At 32.4% G+C, this 17,878-nt stretch overlaps 3 protein-coding genes across 8 annotated transcripts; 2 read left to right on the plus strand and 1 right to left on the minus strand.

The window, feature by feature from the left end:
* The first annotated feature begins 270 nt into the window (after positions 1-270).
* Positions 271-7,712, plus strand: Atu (Another transcription unit). Its single transcript, XM_074171034.1, has 8 exons — positions 271-1,707; positions 1,972-2,168; positions 2,223-2,383; positions 2,437-2,642; positions 5,568-5,730; positions 6,242-6,457; positions 6,518-6,710; positions 7,543-7,712. The coding sequence occupies exons 1-8, from the start codon at positions 506-508 to the stop codon at positions 7,659-7,661; spliced, it is 2,457 nt and encodes an 818-aa protein (XP_074027135.1). The 5' UTR covers positions 271-505; the 3' UTR covers positions 7,662-7,712.
* A 1,486-nt stretch (positions 7,713-9,198) lies between these two features.
* Positions 9,199-13,789, minus strand: LOC141480705 (uncharacterized). 5 transcript variants are annotated; one of them, XM_074171039.1, is made up of 7 exons: positions 13,698-13,787; positions 13,484-13,620; positions 13,151-13,385; positions 12,669-12,733; positions 12,083-12,186; positions 11,882-12,030; positions 9,199-9,755 (listed from the first exon to the last, which is right to left on the minus strand). In XM_074171039.1, exons 2-7 carry the CDS (start codon positions 13,604-13,606, stop codon positions 9,322-9,324), a joined length of 1,110 nt encoding a protein of 369 aa, XP_074027140.1. In that variant the 5' UTR covers positions 13,607-13,620; positions 13,698-13,787; the 3' UTR covers positions 9,199-9,321. The 5 variants fall into 5 exon arrangements, 4 of the variants coding, with proteins under 4 accessions (XP_074027140.1, XP_074027138.1, XP_074027139.1 ...); XM_074171037.1 differs by having other exon boundaries at positions 11,828-12,030; positions 13,698-13,785; XM_074171038.1 differs by having other exon boundaries at positions 11,828-12,030; positions 13,678-13,706.
* Positions 13,790-14,915: 1,126 nt separating this feature from the next.
* LOC111513379 (T-cell activation inhibitor, mitochondrial) lies at positions 14,916-17,762 on the plus strand. Of its 2 annotated transcripts, none has more exons than XM_023169577.2 (9): positions 14,916-15,032; positions 15,089-15,212; positions 15,285-15,402; positions 15,454-15,933; positions 16,303-16,394; positions 16,450-16,550; positions 16,944-17,087; positions 17,274-17,405; positions 17,465-17,762. In XM_023169577.2, exons 1-9 carry the CDS (start codon positions 15,010-15,012, stop codon positions 17,697-17,699), a joined length of 1,449 nt encoding a protein of 482 aa, XP_023025345.2. In that variant the 5' UTR covers positions 14,916-15,009; the 3' UTR covers positions 17,700-17,762. The 2 variants fall into 2 exon arrangements, with proteins under 2 accessions (XP_023025345.2, XP_023025344.2); XM_023169576.2 differs by having other exon boundaries at positions 14,918-15,032; positions 15,086-15,212.
* Positions 17,763-17,878: the final 116 nt, after the last annotated feature.

The raw sequence follows: 17,878 nt of genomic DNA on the forward strand, positions 1-17,878 counted from the left end.
ATATATATATATATATATATATATGAAAATGAAAATTTTTGGAACACCATGGTAATATTTTCAGTGATTAATCTCAAAATATTTTGTCAGAAGATCTTCAAAATATTTGGGGTGGTACTGAAACTAAAGACGGTCCTGACACCGAGACACAGATTTTAATCTGTGCACCGAGATATAATCATCAAGGTCTGAATAAAGATCAATTAGAGTTCTAATTCTGATTGTTTACTATTCTGTGCCAGAGCAATTATCTTAAAAGTTAAAAAAAGAAGAAGTTAGAGGTTAGGTATGTGAAGATAAAAAATAGAATAATGTAAATGCAATGTATGTAGGTTTTGTGTATGTTTAGGAGACTGTTATTTGCCATCGTTTTTTGAAAAATAAATGTTGATTTCTTGATCAAAGAATCAATTTACAGTATAAATTTATCAGAACAGATTATTTAATTTCCCGAATGTCTTAATATCATATATAATTTGAGTAGTTCAAATCATATATCAATAAAATGTCTTCCGAATCGGAATCTGACAACGAATCCAATCGAAGTGTAACTCCCAGCAGAGGCCCAGCTCCTACCCCCGGACATGGTTTAGATAGATCAACATCAAACTCCCCAGATTACGGCAAATCAAGGGAAACGAGTCGCGAGAGGTCGCTAAGCAGATTTCGAAACAGGTCAAAATCTAGAAGTCCAGCTTCAAATCGTTCTGGCTCACGTAAATCTCCGAGTCCTGCGAATTCTCAAAGGTCCGATTCCGCGGTATCCAGAAGATCAGATTCTGCAGCTTCTAATAAATCTGGGTCAGCAGTATCAGAAGCGGGTTCTCATCATTCTGTAAGGTCCCCTTCAGCTATATCCCACAGATCAGATTCAGCTGGGTCCAACAGGTCCAGATCAGGTAGTCCAAATTCTAAGCGTTCTGGGTCAGCTGCTTCTAAGAGATCTGCTTCTCCTGCATCAAAGAGGTCTGATTCCGCTGCATCAAAAAGGTCAGGATCACATGTTTCACGAAGATCTGGTTCACATGTTTCAAGAAAATCTGGCTCGCATGTTTCAAGATCGGGATCACATGTTTCAAAGAGATCTGATTCAGAAACATCAAAAAGATCAGAATCAGCTGCATCAAGAAGGTCAGGATCTGCTGCATCTAAGAGATCAGATTCTGCTGAATCTAAGAGATCTGGATCTGCTGAATCTAAGAGATCAGGTTCTGCTGCATCTAAAAGATCCGGCTCAGCTGTTTCTAGAAGGTCAGGTTCAGCTGAATCAAGAAGATCAGCATCTGCAGCTTCTAGACGATCAGGTTCTATAGCCTCAAGGTCAGTTTCCGTAACACAAAAAGCAGCTTCAAATAGATCACGATCAGGCTCAAGAAGATCTAGGTCAGGCTCACAAAGGTCTAGGTCAGGCTCGGCAGCATCAAATAGATCCGGATCAGCAGCATCTAAGAGATCTGGGTCAGCAGCCTCAAAAAGGTCCGGATCAGCAACATCAAAGAGATCCAGATCAGGAGAATCTAGAAGATCTGGCTCTGCATTGTCGAATCGAGCAGGCTCACATAGATCTAGATCAGGTTCAAGAAAGTCAAGATCAAGATCAGGTTCAGTAGCCTCCAAAGGATCCAGGTCAGGTTCAAGAAGATCTAGGTCTGGTTCTGCTGCATCGAAAAGGTCGGGCAGTGCAGGATCTAACAGATCAAAATCAAGGTGAGAATTTCATTTTTACTAGCTTGGTTGAGATACTTTTATTTAAAAAAAATCTAAATCCAAACCTGACAATTAAAGACACATTTAAATATAAGTCTTTTGAAAATGCACGAAAGATTTTTAATTTATTAGTGTTTATATATATAGTGTTTAATTTCAGCATTGTTCAATTGTATTGTATAAACTTGATAATCTTTTTTTATTGAATGAATAATAATAGTAAAATGTCATTTTCAGATGAAAATTGTGAGCTTCTGTTTTTAGGTCTAGATCTCGTTCTAAATCAAGATCTAAGTCTAAGGATCGTAGTGGATCCAATAGTCCCAACTTGCAAATCGACGAAGATCATGAAAAGGGTGACAAACGAAAAAGAGATAGCTCTGAGGAAGGAGAAACTAAAAAGAAAAGTCGAATTATTGATTCTGATAGTGAAGAAGAATTAGGTGGAGACAAAGAAAAAGGTAATAAACACTGTTACACAATTTAAAGTGTTCTGTCTATAGTTTACATTTCAGTGGATGCTGCTGATATTTTTGGAGATGCTGATGACATCAGTAGTGAGGAAGAGAAAGACAAGGCTGAATCAGAAAAGGATGAAGGAAGAAGATCTCGATCAGATGATGGAAGACGGTCTAGATCGGAAGATGAAGCTGAACAAAGACCTACAATCCAAGATGTACGTTTATAAGTTCATGAAAATAATTAAAATTATATGTAACATTTTCACAGGATGAAGAAAAGGAAAACGAACCTGAACCTATTCCAGAGACAAGAATAGATGTAGAAGTACCTAAAATAAGTTGTGATTTAGGAAGAGATATAAATTTTGTGAAGCTACCAAATTTTCTTTCTGTTGAAACTAGACCATTCGATCCTGAAACTTATGAAGATGAAATCGATGAAGAAGAAACTCTTGACGAGGAAGGTAGAGCAAGGTATGATTTGCATCAATACACACTTGTGGTGTTGAGGAAAAAATAAAAATTTTCCTACTCATACTTTCTCACATTCTCCTGATACACTAAGATGTAATTTGTCTTTTGAATTATTTCCTCCCTCCTAATGTAGTTTTGGCTTCCACTTTCTTGTTACAAGTTGTTTTTGGTAAACTATTTTTTTCCAATAGTTTCCTGACAAAAGTGATAAGCATAACTTTCAACTCTTTTATAATATTCTCATTTCATTTTTGATGTTTTAAATTAGAAATCGGTTCATTCCTACGTTCAACACTACTGACAAATGTTTTGTTTTGTTTAAGAGTATCTCTAACAATGCTATAAATAGTTGAAGTATCAAACCTATTTTTGGGTAAAATAGTTCCTCCAAAATGAATAACTGCTGAATAATTGTAAAAAATCTTGAACACCTCAGATAACTGGCGATGCATTGAATTTATTGGAGCCTCTGGAGACACCCTACATTTTGTTTTATAAGAGAGAGGACATTGTTAGATCAAGATCTTCAGAAGTCGCCCCGGAGCGTTAATTAATTTTTTATTGTTGTTTTTATTTTATTTTTATCGTTGTTTTAATAAAACTGGACAGTGATAAGTGAAATAGTTGATATAGTCTCACCGGAACAAAAGTTGATGGTAGAATGTCTAATTTTTGTCTAACGTTTTTGGAGGATACAAAAGCGGAGGGTTGTAACATATCCATAGTGTTCTCCGACAACCGCTAATAAAACTCACAATAGATAATAATAAACATAATTTTTTTGATCATTTTGATACAATAAATACATTTTTTGAATCAAAGAAAACAAATAGACAATTACAAATAACAATGTCATGAACATAAAACATATACAAATGAAAAAACTACAGATATATCATTAAACTATTTCTGCTAGATCCAATGGCACTTTCCCATTAAAAAATATTTGTCAGTTTCGTTTTTATAAAACAGGTTTGCAGCTATCTCGATATTCCTTATCCGATATTTTTACAATCCGTTTTTGAAATATGTACCGCTGCCCCAACACGTATTTACTGGTTCCTAGCTGCAACTATCAAAATTGAATTACTAAATCATTCCATTTAGTCGAAAAAACACAGCACTGGTTTTCTAAAAATGGCCCTATTCTTAAAACTGACAAAACCAAGGTAATTCTATTTAGAACCCGTCAACAAAGAATTGAGTCACCAACAACTGTTCAATTAGCAAATAATCAAATGAAAGTACAAACCTCAACAAAATTTGTAGGTATACAATTAATGAGCATCTTCACTGGCATACCCACATTATAAATTTAGGAAAAAATTGAATCAAGTCTGCTACAGTGTAGGGATTATTAGTACTTTCTTAACAAAAAAATCATTAAAAATCATATATGCAGCAAATTTTGAGTCTTCACCAAAATTTGGTATATTATTCTGGAGATCTTGCAGTGGCATCTCGAATATATTTGGAATTCAAAAAAGGGTGATAAGAACTATGTTCAAATTGAAGTACCGCCAATCTTGTCGGGCAAATAAGATATGTTCTTGGAAGGGATCAAATCATACTTACCCTTTGTGGAATGCAAATATATGTTTCTCTATTCATAGACTAACATTAACAGAAAAGCATCCGTCATATGCATCAATCAAGTTTTTCAATAAATTACTACAAAATATCAAATCCTGTGAGAGCCTTGAAAAATTTTAAAAATATGTGAAAGATTTCCTTATAGACTTAGAACCATATTCAATTCAGGAATATCTGGGTTGCTGTTAACTTCGTTTTATATTAATATGTTTTCATTCCAACTGTATACTATTGGTTTTTCTTTTTAATGTTCGTACAATCCGTCTGATGTTGCATTTTATGTTTTTATGTTTCAGAACAATGTAAAGCATACCCTGTAATATATTATATTATTATTATCAGTATTTAATTATTGCAAAAAATAATTTAATTAAACTTCTTGCAGACTAATATCGCACATAAAAGTTTGACTACTTGTGACATCTTTATTTCATTAGAGAATACCAACTCTTCAGTATAGCTATTATTGTTGTAAAATTGAATTGATACTGAAGTGTTCAGAATCAATTGATTATGCTCACAAAAAGACGTAAATTCATCGATAACCCTTTTAACTTTGACAACTAGTTTGTCTATTGTTTGGCCCATGACTGTAACGTAGGTGTCATCTGCATACATTGTTATGTATAGTATTGTATATACTCAAACATATCGTTAACAAATAGAATAAACAATAGTGGTCCCAAAACTGAACCCTGAGGAACTTCTAGTTTTAGGTCATATCCTCTTGACATAATATTCTCTTTTAAGAACTCAACCATCTCAGTAAATTATTCAGTTCTACCAACTTATTACACAGGAATTCTGGTAATTAGGTGTCAAACGCCTTAGACAAGTCACAAAAAACTTTCAATAAAATTATTACTCTTTTCCATAAAGATTGATAGGGGAACAGGTTCAATTATTTTTTTCAATTGTTTTCTTGTCACCGTTTCTAATTTGATTAAATTCTTTTGGGATCTGTAACAATTAATTTTGATAAAATTACTCACCAAAAAGTAGTTTTCCATTTCAAAAATTTCACTGATTTTATTAAAAATTTATTATTATGCCTACAATTCATTGTTACAGAGCCCTGAATGAGAATTCAATAAAATTCGAAACAGCCAAGAAAAAACTGTTTTTCTAAAAATAATTACCCAACCAATTTTTTTGGAAATATTATAACACTTTATGGTGTGATTTTCACTCAATTCAATTCAGTACTAACTTGGTATCAAACACGCCTGAAGAAGCTATTATATAGTGGAACACATGTTACGGTTTTGTGAATTTTTATCAAAGTATCAGCCAATTACTATACTTCTTACTATACTTCCTCCTTTTTTTCAGGTTGAAACTAAAAGTGGAAAATACAATAAGGTGGAAGGAAGTCCTGGATGATGAAGGAAAAATAAAGAAAGAATCAAATGCCAGAATAGTCAGATGGTCCGATGGCTCTTACAGTTTACACTTGGGGGCTGAAATATTTGACGTTTACAAACAACCCTTGCAGGTAATGAATCAATTTTGAAATCAATCAAAGCATAACGTAGTTCATGAAAAATTAAAATTGAAACTTTATAATAATAACAATAACTTTATTCATCTTTTCAATCATTTAGATGATATCAGACGTCATTAATAAAAAAATATATAAACAATAATAAAGGTCCACAGTATAAACATAGATCGAACACTTATAACTTAGTTTTTTTAATTTAAAATGAAAAGGATTACCTAATTTGTCTTTTGATAATTCAAATACAAATGCCTAAAGTTGAGCAAAAAAACCGAAAATTTGCTTAAGTGTCAATATGTATTATTAATGTATGTATTAATTCAATTGGAAAATTATTTGAGTTTTGTTTATTTTTCAGAAATGACGCAATAGGGAATGATGTAACCGTAGAAAATTTACACCTCAGAACTTCATTTCATCAAACTTTCACAGATCCTATTACATTTAACGAATGAATTCTATCCGTAAATTAGCACCTCTCAACAATAACTTTTTTCTTTTCCAGGGTGACCACAACCACTTGTTCATCAGGCAAGGTACTGGTCTGCAAGGTCAGGCTGTGTTCCGCACCAAACTGAGCTTCAGGCCCCACTCGACGGAGAGTTTCACTCACAGGAAGATGACTCTGTCTCTGGCAGATCGCTCTACGAAAACCACTGGTATCAAGATCATGTCTCAAGTGGGTGTCGATCCAGATTTAGACAAGGCAACGCGGCTCAAGGTGAATTATCCGAGATTATTCGAAGTTCTTCACTGATGAATTTTTCATGAATAATTTCAGAAAGAAGAAGAAAAGTTGAGGCAGACGCCTATTAAACAAAAACCGACAAGAAAGAAGGCCGATGGTGGTGCGAGATCTCATGCGGCAAGTTTCTCCAGGGAAGAAGAAGGCAGTGAAGATGAGGGGGCTATTTCCTTGAATGCCATCAAGAACAAGTACAAACCAGGAGGTCCTTCGAACACTCCACAAAAGGGTATGTTTATTGAAAAAATTACAGTAATGTAACAAGTACTTTTCAAGAAGCAAAACCTTCAAAGCTTCTGCTAGTATCTAGAAAAGAGCCTTCTTCTGGATATCTGACTCACCACGAGCTTAGTTAAGGGACTGAATTGAATTTGGTCAAGGAAGTAGTTGATTTATTTCTGCTAGGAAAAATGTTGTAACTGTTTTCTTCTGAATTCAGTTTTAATTTTTGCAGTTTTTGAAATATTGTCTCTTGTTTGCTGAGTTAGATCATCTCTTGATGATACTAATTTGTGTAGCCCACCAGAAGTCAAATTCTATCTCTAAACTCTTTGTTTCCTTTCGATAAAAACTATATATTTTTGAACATGGAAGTTAAGTAAAGTTTTATTCAGTTATTATCTATAAAAAAAGGACATCTCAATAATACTTCCAAATTCTAAATGAAATTCAATTTTTATGTTAACTGCAATCTGATTTTTGCTTGGGTCTGTTTTCAGTTGATTGACTTATTCCTTTATCCGAAGAAAGAAATCTGGTTATTAGAGATTTCAACAGACCCCAAAAAACAATACATAATGTATTGCATACTTCAGATAGTCAAAAAATGATAATTTACAAACAAAATACAATACTAATAGTCTATTTCTTCAAAAAATGTTTCAGTTTGTTTTCAAATTTCTCTAGTTATTCTGTATTTTCTATTATTATTATTTCTGGTAACCGATTATGAACAATACTTGGTTAAATGATGATCTATTGGATTAGTAGGTTGGTTAATGTACTCCAGTTGGTTTTGTATCTGAAAGAAGAACAAATCTCAAACTGATTTTTTTTAATAGGTGGTGCTATTTATTCATCTGATGAAGAAGGGTCCGATATCGAAGACTCCAGAAATAGGAAGAAAGGAAAGTCTGGCAATGTTTTGAAAGATTCTGATGAGGAGAGCGATAGTGAATAGGTAATTCATCATATGTGACATATGTTTAAGTAAAACTCTGTTAATTAATGAGCACGGATAATTTTTTTTATGAAATTTTAAAATATTTCAGAATATTGTATATAAATGAGTAAAAAGCGAAAAAAATTTGTTTAATTTGAGATATCCTTTATCACAGTTTCCGTTTACATATATTTTAAATTAGAAGGTCTTCATCATACCTATCAAAAAAAATATGATTTTCATAGTTTTGTAAAGAGTGTAGATTAATTAAAATCATAATTATAAAATCAATAAACTATGGATTTAATGAGTTCTTTCACAAGTTGAAGACCCTGCCATGTCAAGATATCCCTCAATGTTACAAAAACAGTGTTGGTGAAGAAACTTTTCAACAGTAGATTTAAATTTTGCAAGGCTCAGTGCCTTCAGAGACTTACTAATTGTTAATTTATGTCTGGACGGGTTAAATAACCTTGGGAATCTCGTTCCATATGCATGAACACGTTTAAGTTGAATGTTGGAAAAACGGGACTAATAACATTCAGTAAAATAAATAACTTTGAATCATCCCCACTTGTGAAACTTAACTGCAAATCTATTCCAATATCACATCATATAAAATTCCTGGGCGTTACACTAGATCCAACCCTCAGCTGGGATTCACACATAAACATCTTGAATAGTAGGCTGAACTCCATCTGTGGAGTTATACGATATCTACGGGACCAAGTATCAGTCAGCTGTTTGCGAACATATTACTATGCTCATGTTCAGTCAATTATTTCCTATGGGATTATATTTTGGGGCTCTTCATCAAGCTCACAAATAATATTTATAACACAAAAGAAAATTATGTATGTATACTATAATACTTCATGTAGGACATACTTTTCTGAACTAGACATCTTGACAGTGCCTTCATTGTATTTCCTGGGCCTTGTCAACTTTAAAAAGAAATATCCCCATCTGTTTCCTACAAATGCTGATCAATATTCTATTAATATGAACCTCCACACTAGACATCGAAATGAGCTATCTGTCCCTTACCATAAATCAACTTATTATGAGACAGGCACACACTACCAAGCAATCAAAGCATATACCTCACTACTTCAAGTACTGAAAGATATCAAAGGCCTGAAGAGGTTCAGGAGAATATTAAATGTTGAGTTTTATTTTTATTCTGTCAGCTTATTAGCAAACCACTTATATGCTAATGTTTCCCTATCTCGCGTCATTAGTTGTCAGCTGGTTAAGTCATTGTAGAACATAATACACTCATATCATTTGCAAACAAGGTACATCTTGCTGGTTTCATAAAACTGCATGTATCAAGAATAGTGGGTCTAAAATGGAGCCCTGAGGAACGCCATGCTTCATTTCTTTAAGGTCAGACTTTATGTTGTTCACTTCAACATATTGGTACTTTTTTGTGAGATGAGGTTGGATGAGCTTGAGAGCTATGACCTGAACCGCTGAGAGGACATACTAAAAACTGAATATCAGAACTGCTTCAAGGAAGAGGAAGACTACTTTGAAGAGGTACAAATAGAAATTGATGGATAAATGAATATTTATTGATAAAAATGAGAATTCACCTTATCTTTTCAACAGAGTAGTTTTCAACAAAAATTGCTGTTCAAAATACAATACTCAGTTCATTCTAATTTTTTTGTGACTACATTTTTTTCAATTGATGAACCTTCATATGAGTTACTAAAGTTCCACTTTGCGCGAATTTCTGTCCACATACTTCACAGGTGTAGGGCCTCTCCCCAGTATGAGTTCTGGTATGTTTCACCAAAGTACTTCTAACAGCAAAACTTTTTCCACACTCTTCGCATGGATACGGTTTCTCTCCACTATGGATTCGCATATGGGCAATGAGGCTGCCTTTCTGGTTGAATTGTTGGTTGCAAATTTTACATTTGATTGGTTTTTCCCCTGTGTGGGTACGCATGTGGGTTGAGAGATATCCAGGCTGAGGGAAGCTCTTACCACAAATTTTGCATGTGTGGGGTCGGTCTCCGGTATGGGTACGGGTGTGAGTCATCAGGGTGCCGGGGGCGGAAAATCGACTGTCACATAACTGGCATTTGTATGGCTTTTCACCTGGAAAAGATTTCGGATGTGAAAATTTCAGGATATTGAATATGCTAAAAAAATGGCAAAAATAAATGATTTGTTGAAGTAATTTTATCTTTTTTCATTCAATTACACCCTAGAAATGAAAAAATTAAGTGTTATTGTATCAAAACATAGATTTTTGGGATTGGTATGTTTGCCCACTTTTTAGTTTTTATATATAATGGTGACTGCTGAAGTAAAAAAGTTTCAACAAAGCAATTCCTGCTTTTTTTTATCATATTCAAGAAACATTTCATTGCGAGGTTTCCACGAAACAGTTTTAAAAAACGCAACTCGTGTTTCACTATACAAAAGCTTCTTCAGGCTTGTCTATACGTATAGGTATTGAAACTCTTATCATTAAAAGAGAAAATGGAATGCAAAATATAAAATTCATAACTGTCAATAAGTATTAATTTTGAAAAATTTTATCTTTAGAAATAATATATTTGTACACATTTTTCACAATTAAAGATCGTATACATTCAAAAGAAAGTTTTAGTAGACGTAAGTCTCAAAAAAAGTTTCGAGTTTGGTTCCGAGGTAATATAAAATAATTTTGGATTGAAAAATTTCATCATTGAGAACATATTTTTTTAAATTGATGATATTATAAATTCAAGAGAGAGTTTTAACGGACCTAGGTTTCAAAAAAAGTTTTGAGCCAACTGTCTCTGATCAGTATGTTGTAATTAAGAGAAAGGATATGCAAAACTTGATTGTCGAGAAGCACAAATGCATGGTGTCAACAACATCAGCCACACATTGTACAAATACTGTGTATCAGAAAATTATCTGAAGACTATAGGTTAGGTCTGGGTCTATTCGACCTTCCATTGCAACCCGCAAGGGTTTATTGTGGCTCACACCTATTCACACTCGAGTTGGCACTACATTTTCAGAAATATTATGGCATTAAAATTAAAAAATTGTTGTCAAGGTTGTGATTATATATATTTTATCATCATTTTTACTCATTTGTTCAGAATAATTTCCGTACGACACTGCAAAAGACAGGCAAAAACGTCAGTCATTTCTGAGAATTTAGTTTATACTATTTTGGAATCATAGTATAGTTGTTTATAGTAGTAGTAGTAGTATTTATTTCCACAATACATGTGCCTAGCTAGCCATCGCCATGAGAAAAATAGTAGTATAATTACAAATACAATTATTATAATCAATAAAATTTCACATAAACAATAAATACAGTATTTATCTAAATATTCTGTTATGGATTTCTAGAAAAGGCAATAACTATTTGAGAAAAGGCAACTTTTAGTTTATTATTAAGAAGAATTCATCACGATTATAAAATATGTGCAGGTGTAACAACTGCTTCAGGGATTTTTAAAATTTTCTTATGGACAGTTCCTTAAGGGCACAAGGCAAATTGTTGTAAATTTTGATTCATGTGTACAAAGGTCCGTTGTATGTTTTATGGTGTTATATTTTGGTAAAATTACTTTTTGCTCGTTCGATAATTATAACGGTCACTGGACTTCTCGAGAACATGGCGTTTTTTATGGATAAACTGAGACACTTTAAAAATAAATTTAAGAGTGAAAATCCTATGCCTCAAGAAATTTTCTCTACATGAATATTAGTATTTACAAGTAAACATAAAAAACAACATGGAAAGGAGGTACAAAGGAAGAATAAACTACTTTGAATTTCTATCAATATTCAACTGAACTTTTTTGACGGTAACCATTTTGAGAAGAATCAAGTTGGCTTCCTAATGAAAAAAGCCATTTTATAGTTGGACACTTCTTACGATTTTTCTACAAAGAATGAAGTGTTTATTTAGGATCTAATTATCTAATGTATTCATAAAACACTTCATTGTGAGATTTTCACTAAACAGTGGAGTAAAGACACACCCGAAGAAGCCATTGTATGGCGAAACACATGTTGCGTTTTTGTAAAACTGTTAATGAAAATCTCACACTAAAGTGTTTTTTGAATACGTTGTGGATTTTCATCAAGTATTGGCCAATTCCATCATATATCTAGACAATAAAGGTTTTTCATTAGTTTTATTATTCCAAATTTACCTGTATGTATGAATGTATGTATCCTCAAATAAGCCATTTGTGCAAAACCCTTACCACAGATGTTACACAGATATGGTTTATCACCAGAGTGTGTTAATTTGTGTCTTTCTAATTCACTGCGATATCTGAATGATTTATCACAAATATTACATGGAACTTTTTCTTTGTTTTTCATCATCTGATTCGATTTGGTTTCATATGACCTGTAAATAAAACATGTTATTTCATTTCTTGGAACGAGAAAACTGAACATACTTCTGATTACTTTTTTTACTTCTCTCTATATTCTTGACATTTTTCAACTTGGAGACATCACTATTCAATTGGTAATCTTCTTTCATTTTTCCATCACTGTCTGTCTGTAAAAAAAGGAATATTATTTTGCTAACATGAGAAAGTTATTTAACTTCCATTAAAAACTGTCTTTCACACCCGAACAAATTGCTAAACTTTTGAAGGCATCTAAAAACACACGTACACAAGTATTCTTTTCATATACATCAAATTCTAGGAATCCAGGAATGTTAAAGGATACATATTTGCAATCCATTCAAGATAAAATTCATTAGTAGGTTAGAGTATTTGAAAAGTGATAAATCGAAGTGGTCCTGGAACATGAGAATCTTAGAAAACAAATGAGAAATTTGATAGATTCCATGCTATTAGATATTTATCTGATGATAGTAGCCCAAAGTGTGATCAAATCATTGAGACTTTTGCAATAAAAAAAGAATTAATGAACACAGGTGTAACAGACAAGCATAATTACCAGTGCCAAAAAATTATGTGCAACTACTGGAAGGTCAGTAATATTATTACAATTTTTGTGATACTTACTCACTTCAATCCCAATTTCTTCGACATAGTCATAGTTATTTAAGGCTTTCTTAGAATTTGCATAGTTTTCTGAAAAGGAAATATTTTATTTCATTTCATTTTTATTTACAAACTCTACAGACCATGGCTCAGTTACAGAGTAGGAAAGGTAAATATCACAAATAGATTTGTACATACAACAAAATGACAAAAAAGTTATTAAAAAAATAATCAACAAGAGTTATACAATTTCAAGAAGATATCACAGTCATTTTGTACATTATTATAGGAATTGCACATAGCATTTAATGGGGCATTTTGATAATAATTTGTTCTTCGCCGATTCAATATAAAATGTGCAAAATGATCTAGTTTCATGAGCAGATTCATTCAAATTAATTTTTGATAGAAGACAGAGATCTTCCACTTCACTATGTATCATACGTAAATATAAAGCATGTATTAATTAGGCCCCTTTAAAAGTTCCAACACAAATCTGTAACTTACCTTGAAGTTGCACATTATCGAACTGCATAATTCTATTCAAAAAATTCTTGTTGTTTTCAGTATGTGTCTTATCAACTAGAGGTGTTATAGGAATAGGATTTTGATTTTGAAAATCATTTGATTTTCTAAACTTCTTATCTGACTTCTCACACAATTTTTTGAAATTGTAGGAGGAATAAATCAACTCCTCGCAAGTTTTACACACAGTTTCTGGTAGACCATCTTCCTGTTCTATCTGGAAAGAAATGTATTTTAATTGAGTGGGAAAATGTTTTCCATTTTAACATTTTTTTCATCTTACCCAACTTGATTACAAAAGTAAAGTAAACTCACCTCAACTGAAGCAAAGTACTTTAACATAACTTTTAACGATATTTGCTGCTGGGGAGTTTGTTGATCAAAAATTGAATTCATATCAGCATTTTCCTTCATACAGGTCCTACACGAAGGATACATTATTGACTTTTTCCCTGTAACAAATAAATCTGAATGAAATTAATTTTCCTATATATTCAAATTACAATTACAATTCGCATCAAAAACAAACCTTCAAATAAAAATTCGGTTGGTTCTTATTCTTCTACTTTTTCATTTACATATTATGACATCATTCACGGTTTGTAATTTGTAACTTGTATCCAGATCCAGGTTACCATAAAAAATATAAATTATTATAGATAATTTGAAAAAGTGTCTGGAGACAGCAACACGTCGTTACATGGTACAATACAAAGTATGTTCTTATTAATTTGCAATATAAGTTTTCATCTAATTATGTTAGATAATATACATTCAAATTGAAAGGTATATATTTTTAGAAGATATAAATTTTTGGGAGAGAAAGATTTTGGCTTTGTACTTCTCCATCTTTATACAAAAAAGTAGAAATCTTCCAAAGAAAGGAAGGAAGCAACCTATTTAAAAAAATAACTCCAATACAAAGATGTGTAGATCATGCGAAGTTACTTTCAGACACAAATTCTAGTAACAGCTGCTATCATATTAACATTGAATTGCACGAAAGAAAAATACTTTCGAAACAAATACTTTCATATAAACACTGAATTATATAATAAACACTTTTGTCTGTTCAGTTTGTATTCCATACATTTGTTATGGAATTGAATCAGATATTATTCACGGGATTGCTACACAATATGGTAAATGGAAGATCGAATAGAACTGGCCGATACTTGATGAAAATCCATATTAAAACTAATTTATACAGTTTATTGCATTGTGCATACAATAAACTGTATTAATTAGTTTCAAATGAAAGAGATCAAATTTCACTTACATGGAATACTGTCAGCCTTACTGGTGGACATCTGATGTTTCGTCGTAAGACAGTTGCCTTATCATCTCTCCAACACCAAATCTGGATAACATTATAAGAAGAGTGTTGCGTTTCTCGTGATCGTTGTGGATTCATTCTATGCCAGAGATTTCAGTTTTACCTGTCAGTAAAAAGGAATAATAGCATTTTTATGGAAACAAACAACAGCATCAGATTCGAAGAGCTCATAAAAATATAATAACCCTTGAGCGAGAAAAACTTTCTAAGTTCTAATAGTCTAGCACATGGAAGAACATTGTGCAGAGAAGGACAAAAAGGAATACATACCAATAAGTAAACCAACAAACGGTGTACGATATTGTGTAAAACAAAACTCTTTGTGCTTCCAAGACAATGTTTTTTCACAGGAAACACTGTAATAAAAAGAGTACTAGTCATATAAGCGCCAAATTTGGAAGCTGGAAAAAAGCCAAAAGAAGAAGAATAATTTTGCAAGGATAAACTATTTGAACTTGATTTGACAGACTTCAGTACTTCAGATTCAGAATAAAAATAAAGTAGAATGATACGCAGTTTGCAAAATTCGTAATGTACTGTATGTTTTATTTGAACATATCTTCTAAATATTTGTTTTTCAGTAGCAGTGCAAATACAATTTTTAAAGTATGTTTGCGTGGTCTTACTTCTACGGAAGTATCTACGGCTCTAAGACCTTTTTATTTTTCCGTTCATCCTGATTTATTTGGACAGTATCCAAATGAGAGAGTAAGCGTTTTCGACATTTGCAAAATTGAGATTTTCATTTCTTCTGTATTCACTGTAAGCTCCTCATTTCAGGCAATAAATGAATCATCTCTGCAACAGTTGAGTTCAGTCCTAACGAACATTCAGGCTTCGCGACCTGTTCGGCCAATTAGTTTGAGTTTTTACGTAAAAGATAAAACTCAGAAAACAGGTATATATTCCAAAGAATGAAAATTCATGCTTTACGCTGTTCCTTTTACAGCAAGTTTTCGTTTTACTAAAATTCATTTAAAGGATCGAGATATACGTTCAACAATAGTTACTATTCTGAAAAGCTGTGGTCTTCCTACCGATTATGTTGATAGTATAATTCCACCACCTAAAATAGAAAAACCTGATTATTCCAATCTGAAATATAAAAATGAAATTGATCTCACCAAAGAAAATGATAATCATCCAATTTTTGCTCATGTCAGGATGCAGAGAAAAATTAAGGAGGCACAAGAAGCTTTGAAATTGAGAAACTTTCTGATCACTAATCACAGGGATGCCTTAGAAAAATCTGAGAAAGGTGCTGTTTACAGAGAAGAAATAACAAAGTTGAAGAAACAGATCACTGCGGAACTGGGTCTGAAAGAAATCCAATGGAATTGTGGTTGGAATGATACACATTTTCGAGGTTGTCTACTCAGTTTCTTATCTTTAACTGAACATCATCCAGAAATAAGGAATGTTCTCAAAGGTAACACATCTATTGGTGCTTTATTCATATATAGTTTCAGGAAGTACCTAATAACTCAATTTGATTTGTTTATATACACATACTCAATATTTATATCTGTAAATCCCAAGAAATGTAACACATATATTGAAAAAAGGACATACCTACTGAGAATAATACAACAAATACAAATATTGAGCAAATTTTCTCCAGGATAAATATGTTTCTCCAGTTAAAATTTCATTTTTTACAAAGAGTGGTTTACAGTGATCCCTGGATTTAATTTTGGATAGATATCTAATGGCTCTTTTCTGCAAAAAACAAATACTAACTAATGTTTTTGATGGAATCATTACCATTACACTGGATGATTACTTTTTTTTATTACAGGTAGAATTTTGGTGTTTTCATACTTCACTGGTATAAGTCTTGAAGGTCATGTGATGTTGTATAGTGGAGAAGTCCGGCACAATTGGTTAGATGTAATTATTTGTTTAAACTTTCATAAGGGAAATATAAAGTGATTGTTTTTTCCAGTTCATCAAAAATATTGCAAAGTATGATAAGGCATTAACCAGGATTCCAGCTTTTGAGAAGTCACTTTCTCATGTGCTAAGAAATATTAAAGTTGGAAGAAGGTATTTTTTTGTTAATTCCTTGAATATATTAATAAATGAAAGATAGAATTGGTACATATAGTCTAGAATAAATCCAACCAAAACTTTCCACACTTTTCTTGATAAACTTTTCACTAACCAATAGATCATCTGATGACCTCAACTTCTTTGGTGAAAAGTCGCATCGTGTAACAAAAAGAGTCATACAGTTATGGAATATCAATATTTACCAAAAAATTTAACTATTCTGAAAGAAAACAACATATAGTTTTTGTTTGTATTCACCGCAAAATACTCCCAGATATATTTGCTTTTCTTAACATTGCATGTTAATAGTTTGAGGAGTCAAAACATAGTTTCTTGGTTCTATTTTTGATTGGTATTCATATTTTCAAACATGTTTTAACATTTTAGAAAGTTTATGCCAAAAATCATGGCTGGTACATACGAACAAAACTTGAAGCAAATCACCACATCTCTTAGCGATTTCAAAGGCTGCAGGTCATTTCCAAAAGAGTGGCCAGATACTCTGAAAGATTATGAAATGGTAGTTGAAACGTAAGTATATAACTTGTTTTACCCCAAAATGTTGTTTTAAAATAACTTTCGTCATCGATGAAAAATGTAACATGGATTCCTTCCATGTCGAAGTATCTGGAATTTGAAGTCCGTCCAGTGACTCACCAATGTAGCACAAAACAAGATCCAACCATGAGTTTTCATGTTGATACATCTCATTTTCAGTGAGGCTGGTCCTTTAATGGTTTCACCAACAGGACAGTTTATAGTTCCTTCTTCAATACCAGGTGAATTACTAGTCAATTTCATCACAAAGAATTTGCACCTCGCCAGTCAGAGAAACAGGGAATATCAAAAGTAATCAATTATTTTCATATATTTGTTTATATGAACCTTAATTGAATTTTTAATTTCAGTGACAAGCATTTAGAACGTGCTTTAACAAAGACATGTTTGGAAAAACTTCAACTGTCTGTACTATTGAAAGATGACAATGTGACTCCAGATCTGATGATAAAATGTTGTACAAAGTTATTGAACGATCAATCTGAAATAGAGCGATTGACACCTGGTTTACGTTTGAATATAGCCACTTATTACTCTGTGTTATCCGACGGAGTGATTTGTATTCCATGGAACTATGATTTATAGACATAATTTTCTTAATACAAATTAATACACTCTTATATGAAATTATTAAAAGTATTTCATCAGTTTGTTTGTTTTTTCGCGTTTTTTTACAATTTTTGAGGACTCCAATAACATTTGACTTGGAATACTCGAACGCATTTTTTTTGTTCTCGGAACTCTCAATGATATTTTTTGTTTCT

This window comes from Leptinotarsa decemlineata, unplaced genomic scaffold, assembly GCF_025532065.1.
Source record: "Leptinotarsa decemlineata unplaced genomic scaffold, Ldec_3_MD MMD2_tig00000008_RagTag_RagTag, whole genome shotgun sequence".
In the NCBI taxonomy this organism is placed as follows: Eukaryota; Metazoa; Arthropoda; class Insecta; order Coleoptera; family Chrysomelidae; genus Leptinotarsa; species Leptinotarsa decemlineata.